This window comes from Somniosus microcephalus, unplaced genomic scaffold (assembly GCF_052327205.1).
Source record: "Somniosus microcephalus isolate GS21.2 unplaced genomic scaffold, FLI_Smic_1.0 unresolved_chr4, whole genome shotgun sequence".
NCBI classification, from domain to species: Eukaryota; Metazoa; Chordata; class Chondrichthyes; order Squaliformes; family Somniosidae; genus Somniosus; species Somniosus microcephalus.
The window spans coordinates 37,491,268-37,497,808 of record NW_028225182.1 but is presented as its reverse complement, the minus strand read 5'-3'; the positions used below and the strand labels follow the sequence as shown (position 1 = coordinate 37,497,808).

Below are 6,541 nucleotides of genomic sequence, written 5' to 3'. Positions count from 1 at the left end.
CCAGGGCCACCGCCCGCTCGGACTCCAGGAAGAACACAGCCTTCCCATACATCCTCGAGGCGGCGAGGATGGCTGAAGGGCCGACAACCCCAGCCATCGCCTTCACACAATCCTCGATTGTCATGTTGGGGTGAGTGTAGCTCTTCACCCCGAGCTTCTTTGTAATAAGTCGGAATGGCGACAGGGCAGCGGAAGGAGCGGGAGCAGCCGCGGCTTTGGCCGCCACCGCCGCATACGTTCTCACTGGCCCCGTCACCGCCGAAGACGTCGAAGCCATACTGGGGTGGTTTGTTTTTTGGGAGCTACACACACCCCAAGTCACAGGCCCTGTGATATTAAGTGGCCTTGGTAGTAAATTAAATGTCTGCCACCGAGCAGAGGGAGCTTAAAGACAATGGCCCGCCTCTCCCCTTGATGGAATGATTGGGAGAGGGGCCTCCTCCTCTCTGCTCCAAGTGGCTATTAGTGGTTTCAATGGAGGTGCCCTCTGAGAGAGACAAAGGAGAGGGATAAAGAGAGAGAGAGAGAGGGGATGGGTGGGAAGGAGGGGGGGCCGCAAAGGCAGGGTCCGCACTCTAGGTGGTTGTTGGTGGGTGGGTGTCAGCAGGGGTGCACTGCCCGATGGTGACAAAGTCTATGCAGATGGTCTTCGGGCAGGGGGAGAAGATGTCTTGGCCTGGGTAGGCTGGAAGAAGCCCAGGCTCAGCCCCACACCAGGTCTTCTTGATGTAGGTAAGCAAGTAAGAGGCTTCACCTGGGCAGCTCCAGCCGACCCAGGCCAGGCTTCCCGGCCCGTCTTCTTTCCTCCCCCCGCCTAGAATACACAGTCTCTTGGGGAATGCACAAGAACACACCCACCTGCAGATGTTGGGAGTAACGAAGCAGCTCCTCCCCTCCTTCCAAGTAGAAGTTGGCTGGTGTTCCTCTCCCCTCTCTCCTCTCCTGAGATGGAGGCCTTTCCTCTCCTCCTCTCCCTCCAGGCACCTCAGTTGCAGATGGTCTGGCTGTTGGTGGTGCTTCTCCTTCTTGCCAGGTCAGGAGGCCAGCACACTCTTCTTTCCTCCTGCAGCTCAGGGCAAGCCAGAGACAACCTGCAGCTCAGAGCAAGCCAGAGACAACCTGCAGCACTCAGAGCAAGCCAGAGAATGAGGCAACGAGTGCTCCAACAGTTCTGTGATTGGGTAGAAATTGTGGAGATTGGGGTTAATCGGCTCAATGTGACTGCAGGTTGTGTGTATAAAAGGTGCTTGTTGGTGGGTGCAGGGATAGTTGAGTTGTTTAGTATCATGGGGGATTTTGTAGTGAGGGGTTTGCTCCCAGTGCTGGTGTTAGTTGGAGCTGTTTGTTCCTCTGATATTTGGCAACAGTTTGGGGGCCAGAGGTTTCCATGGAGAAGAGTAAAAGCCACCCCTGGGTCTCCCTTTGGCTCCGGTTTCAGTGTGTCTGAGGGGCGCAGTGTGTCTCCACTGCAGACTGTGAGGGTGCAGTGTGGAGAGCACAACCTGCTGGTCAGGGTACAGATGGATTTATTTGGAACCAGGCACCTGATTAAAGCTGCTGACCTGACCCTGGGGACGGCAGGTTGTCCGTCAACCGGGATCTACTCTCAGAACCACACTGTCCTCTTTGACTATGGGCTCCATGAGTGTGGCAGCAGAGTGAAGGTAATGTGATTCCTCAACTCTTGCTCTAAGCTTGGTGTCTGGAATAGACCCAACTTGTTTTTCCTACCCTGATTCCTGTCTCCTGCTTTTAAAACCTCCAGACTTGTGTTGAATTATGTATTGTCCTTTGCTTTAACTGGTTTTCCTGAGTGTCTCCAACTTTGATCTTGGCCTTATTGGCCTTGATCCTTCACTTAGTTAACTTTTTTCCTTCCTTACATCCTGTCTTGTGGATTTTCAGGTCACTGGGGGTTTAGTTATCTACAATATTGAGTTTTTTTTTCTTCCACTCCTTTGTATCAGAATACAGGGGAGTCTGGCTTAAATGAGGCTTTAATCTTGTTCTATTCATTGCTCTAAATTATCAACCTGTGGCTCCTTTTATTGAAGTGAAGCTGTCCTTTCATTGAATCTTTATTCTGTTTAATTGTCTTGTGCTTGCAATCCCCCTCCTTGCTTTAGCTGCTGAGGCTGCACAACTTCCAACCACCTGAGTAGAATGTTGTCCATTTCTGAACCTGATGTCTTTCAGATGTCTGGAGATTTCCTGGTCTACGCCACCCACCTGAACCACACCCCCAAGGCCCATGGATCTGTCATTGTGAGAACTAATGGAGCTGTCGTTCCCATTGAGTGCCACTATTTTAGGTAAGATTCTTTACACTGTCGCAAATAACGTCTACAGCTGGTGTAGTTCTCTGACCTTGTCCTAAAATGGCTCCGTTGTCTTTCCAGGAAGGGCAATGTGAGCAGTAACCCGATCAAGCCCACCTGGATCCCGTTCAGCTCCACCAAGTCTGGAGAGGGGCTTCTGTCATTCTCTCTGCGCCTAATGAACGGTATGTGATGGGTGGATGTGGAATGATTTCCTGTAGTCACCCACTGGGAGTTGTACCCAGTCTCCAACCCTTGTCCCTCTTGTACTTCAGATGACTGGCTCGCAGAGCGCACCTCGACTGTCTACTACCTGGGTGACCTCATTCACATTGAGGCCTCTGTTTCAATGACCAACCACATGCCCCTGAAGCTCTACATTGATCGCTGTGTCGCTACGTTGAGCCCAGACGAGGACTCCACCCCGAGATACAGCATCATTGACTACAATGGGTAAGGAGCACTCTGCTTTCTCCAGCTGATCCTGTCTCAATGGCTTCTCTTGATTCACTCCATGTCGTTTTTATTTCTTCAGTTGCCTCCTGGACAGCAAAGCTGAGGACTCCTTCTCAACCTTCGTGTTGCCAAGAGACGAGCGTGAGCTGGACAAGCTCCACTTTGACTTGGATGCCTTCCGCTTCTTTGGCGATGATCGTTCCTTGGTAAGAGGAAGCCGACCACTGCAAAGTATTTACAGCCAATCTGCATAACTGGGTTGTGCTCCACATGAGTGTCCTCCCACTCCTCTTCATCTAACTCTCCAACATATCCTTCTATTCCTTTCTCCCTCCTGTGTTTATCTAGCTTCCCCTTAAATGAATCTACACTATTCGCCTCAACCACTCCCTGTGGTAGCGAGTTCCACATTCTCACCACTCTCTGGGTAAAGAAGTTTCCCCTGAAATCCCTCTGCTGTATATCCTGTGATCCTATGAATCACTAACATTAACCACTTTTCTCTGTTTCTAGCCAGCTTGCTATCCATTCTGCTACTTGTCCCCTGAATCCACCTGTTCATTGAGTTCCCAAGTTGGGAGGGAGTCACTATATAATGACTTGTGTTGACTGTGTCCCTCAGATTTTCATCTCCTGTCACCTGAAGGTTGCTGCAGTGGATCGGAGAGATTCCATGAGCAAAGCTTGTACTTTCCAGAAGATGCAGAATGTGTAAGTGCCCCCTCTCTCCCTCAGGGATGTGTTGTGTGGGGAAGTGATGCCCAACCTGATTGTGAAACTGATTCTCTTGTTTAGCTGGACCCCATTGGAAGTATCCAACAATGACGTTTGTGCCTGTTGTCACTTGGGCAACTGCAGTGCCACAAGGGAGTTTGGATTTGATTCCAGAGGAAGGAGGGATCTTGTACCTGACGCTGGTAGGACATTGATTCTCTAGATGTTGGAGGTTGCCCTTTACCCTCTCTAACTGGAATGTTTGATATTGCAGCGAGTGATGCTGAATTGAAGTGGGAGGGTGAGGCCTCCCTTGGACCCCTGGTCATTCTGGACACTGATGTGACAGACCTGGCAACCGAGTCCCTTAATGAGGTTGAGCAACAGATGGCGGAGAGGTCTCCAGGTGGTGAGTTGGCCGACTGCTAGTTTCCATTTCCCCCTCAGTATTTCCTTCACTCACTGTTGGTTTCTCATTGCTGTTTAGGTGCTGAGTCTGAGGTGGTCCTGATGGTGGCCCTGACTGTGACTGCTGTGTCTCTGATCTCTGCTTCGTTGATCGCCTTGTTCCTGTACAGGAAACACAAGCAAACCCTGCGCAACAACTTGTGATTAATAAAGTGGTGAAATTAGCAAATCTGTAATGGTTATTGCTTGCATTTGGTCATTGATCACGGCTGGGGATTTGCATTCTGAATACGGCAAGTTTTCCATATTTATTTACTTCCATTAATGATTCTTGACCCAGTGGCATGCCTACTGAGTGTATTTAATCCTTTCACCAGATATCAGGCTACTGGGGTATCTGCCCCATTTCACTAGTTTATTAACAGCAACTTGGAAGTGTTTGCCTGGAGCTAGTTATCTTGGCCTGCTGCTTGTCCCTTGTTAAGGAGCTTTGTGGGGCTCTTGTGGATTGAGGTTAGTGGGCCTGATTATTGAGCCCCATGAAATTGCAACGTTCCTGGAAATTTTAATGCTGGGATTAGTTTATTACTAGAAGTGGAGGTTGTTTAGTCCTCTATAACTGACTGGGATAATGAGTCTAAATGGGGTAGATGTCCATATTCTAAAAATGATAGCAGCACTAGTGAGGGTGCAAAACATTTATTAGGCTGATGCCAGAACTGAGATTCGACTTAGGAAAGATTGACCTGTTTGGGTTGCCTTCTCTAGGAAAGAGAAGGCTGAGGGTGTTTAAAATTATGACTGGGTGCGATGGGTTAGATATCGAGATGTTTCCACTTGGGGGCAAGACCAGAACTCGGGGCCTGTAACTACAAGGTAGTAACTAACTAATGACTCCAATGGTGAATTCAGGAGAAACCTCTTTACCCAGAGAGTGGTGAGAATGTGGATCTCGCTATCACGGAGTGGTTGAGGCGAATGGTGTAGCTGCATTTAAGGGGGAGCTCTAAGCATGAGGGAGGAATAGAAGGATATGCTGTTTGGGTGAGATGAAGGGTGGGAGGAGGCTCGTGTGGAGCATGGACTAGTTGGACTGAATAGCCTGTTTCTGTGCTGTCGATGGCTTGTTAACCTGCAGGATTAGTCACCTGAGGAATTGCATCTCTGAAGGCCCCTTAAATGGCTTTCGGTGTTGGCCGTGGCTCAGTGGACAGCACTCTAGCCTGGGTCGGAAGGTCGTAGGTTCAAATCCCACTATAGAAACCTGGAGTACAAAATCCAGGCTGACACACCCAGTGCTGCACTGTCGGAGGTGCCATCTTTCGGATGAGAAGTTAAACCGAGGCCACTTCTGGCCCCTCGGGTGGATGTAAACGATCCTATGGCACTTTTGGAAGAAGAGCAGCGGAGTTCTTCCCTCTGACCAATTGTTAGCCATCAGCCAACATCATAAGATGATCTGGCCATTATCACATTGCTGTTTGTAGGCTCTTGATGGGCTGCCATGTTTCTGACAATAGTGACTACATTTCAAAAGTAATTCATTGGTTATGAAATGCACTTTTAAATTTGTTCATGGGATGTGGGTGTCACTGGCAAGGCCTGCATTTATTGCCCATCCCTAGTTAGCCTTGCGAATGTGGTGGTGAGCTGCCTTCTAGTCCAGTTGGTCAGTGTGCTGTTGGGGAGTTCCAGGATTTTGACCCAGTGACGATGAAGGATCGACGATATACTTGCAAGTCAGGATGGTGTGTGACTTGGAGGGGAACTTGGAGGTGGTGGTGTTCCCATATGCCTGCTGCCCTTGTCCTTCTAGGTGGTAGAGGTCGCGGGTTTGGGAGGTGCTGCCGAAGAAGCCTTGGCGAGATGCTGCAGTGCGCCAGTGGTGGAGGGAGTGAATGTTTAAGGTGTTGGTGTGACATCCTGAATCTGGGTATGGTGCTGTATAAATAAGATTGGTCTTTCTAAACATCTGACGTGAGTTTGGGACCTACAATAAAATATAATTATCCCTAACCAACATACTAGGTCCCCAATTGGGATTCAGTTGCCGTACTGGATCTCCAACAGCAGGTGGGGATAGAATCCATACCAACTTAACGAGCACAGTTTTGTATCTCTTGTGGCTGACCCTGGTCAGTGAATGCTGGCTGAAATCTGCAGTAGAACTGTTGTCAATACTTACCCACTTACATTTATGTAGCCCCTTCAACGTACTGAAATGTCCCAAGGTGCTTCACAGAAGCCCTATTGAATAAAATTTGACACCAAGCCACATAAGGAGATATTAGGGCAGATGAGCAAAAGCTTGTTAGAGGTAGATTTTTAAGGAGGAGGGAGTGCCAGAGTTTGGGGCCCAGGCAGCTGAAGGCAAGGCTGCCAATGGTGGAGCGATTACATAGAAAGATAGGAGTAGGCCGCTTGAGCCTGCTCTGCCATTCAATGCGATCATGGCTGATCATCCAAATTCAGTACCCGATCCCTGCTATCTCCCCATAACCCCTTGATCACTTTAGACTTAAGAAATGTATCCAACTCCTTCTTGAATATATCTAATGAATTGGCCTCTGCTGCCTTCTGTGGTAGAGAATTCCACAAGTTCACCACGCTGTGGGTGAAGAAATTCCTCCTTCAGCGACTGGTGC

The 6,541-nt window shown here is 49.2% G+C and overlaps 1 protein-coding gene across 1 annotated transcript; it reads left to right on the top strand.

Moving 5' to 3' along the window:
• The first annotated feature begins 1,227 nt into the window (after nucleotides 1–1,227).
• On the top strand, nucleotides 1,228–4,125 carry LOC147090557 (zona pellucida sperm-binding protein 3-like). The gene is made up of 9 exons (XM_085977305.1): nucleotides 1,228–1,664; nucleotides 2,197–2,312; nucleotides 2,400–2,503; nucleotides 2,594–2,771; nucleotides 2,854–2,980; nucleotides 3,397–3,485; nucleotides 3,570–3,691; nucleotides 3,763–3,897; nucleotides 3,976–4,125. Exons 1-9 carry the CDS (start codon nucleotides 1,287–1,289, stop codon nucleotides 4,098–4,100), a joined length of 1,374 nt encoding a protein of 457 aa, XP_085833431.1. The 5' UTR covers nucleotides 1,228–1,286; the 3' UTR covers nucleotides 4,101–4,125.
• Nucleotides 4,126–6,541: the final 2,416 nt, after the last annotated feature.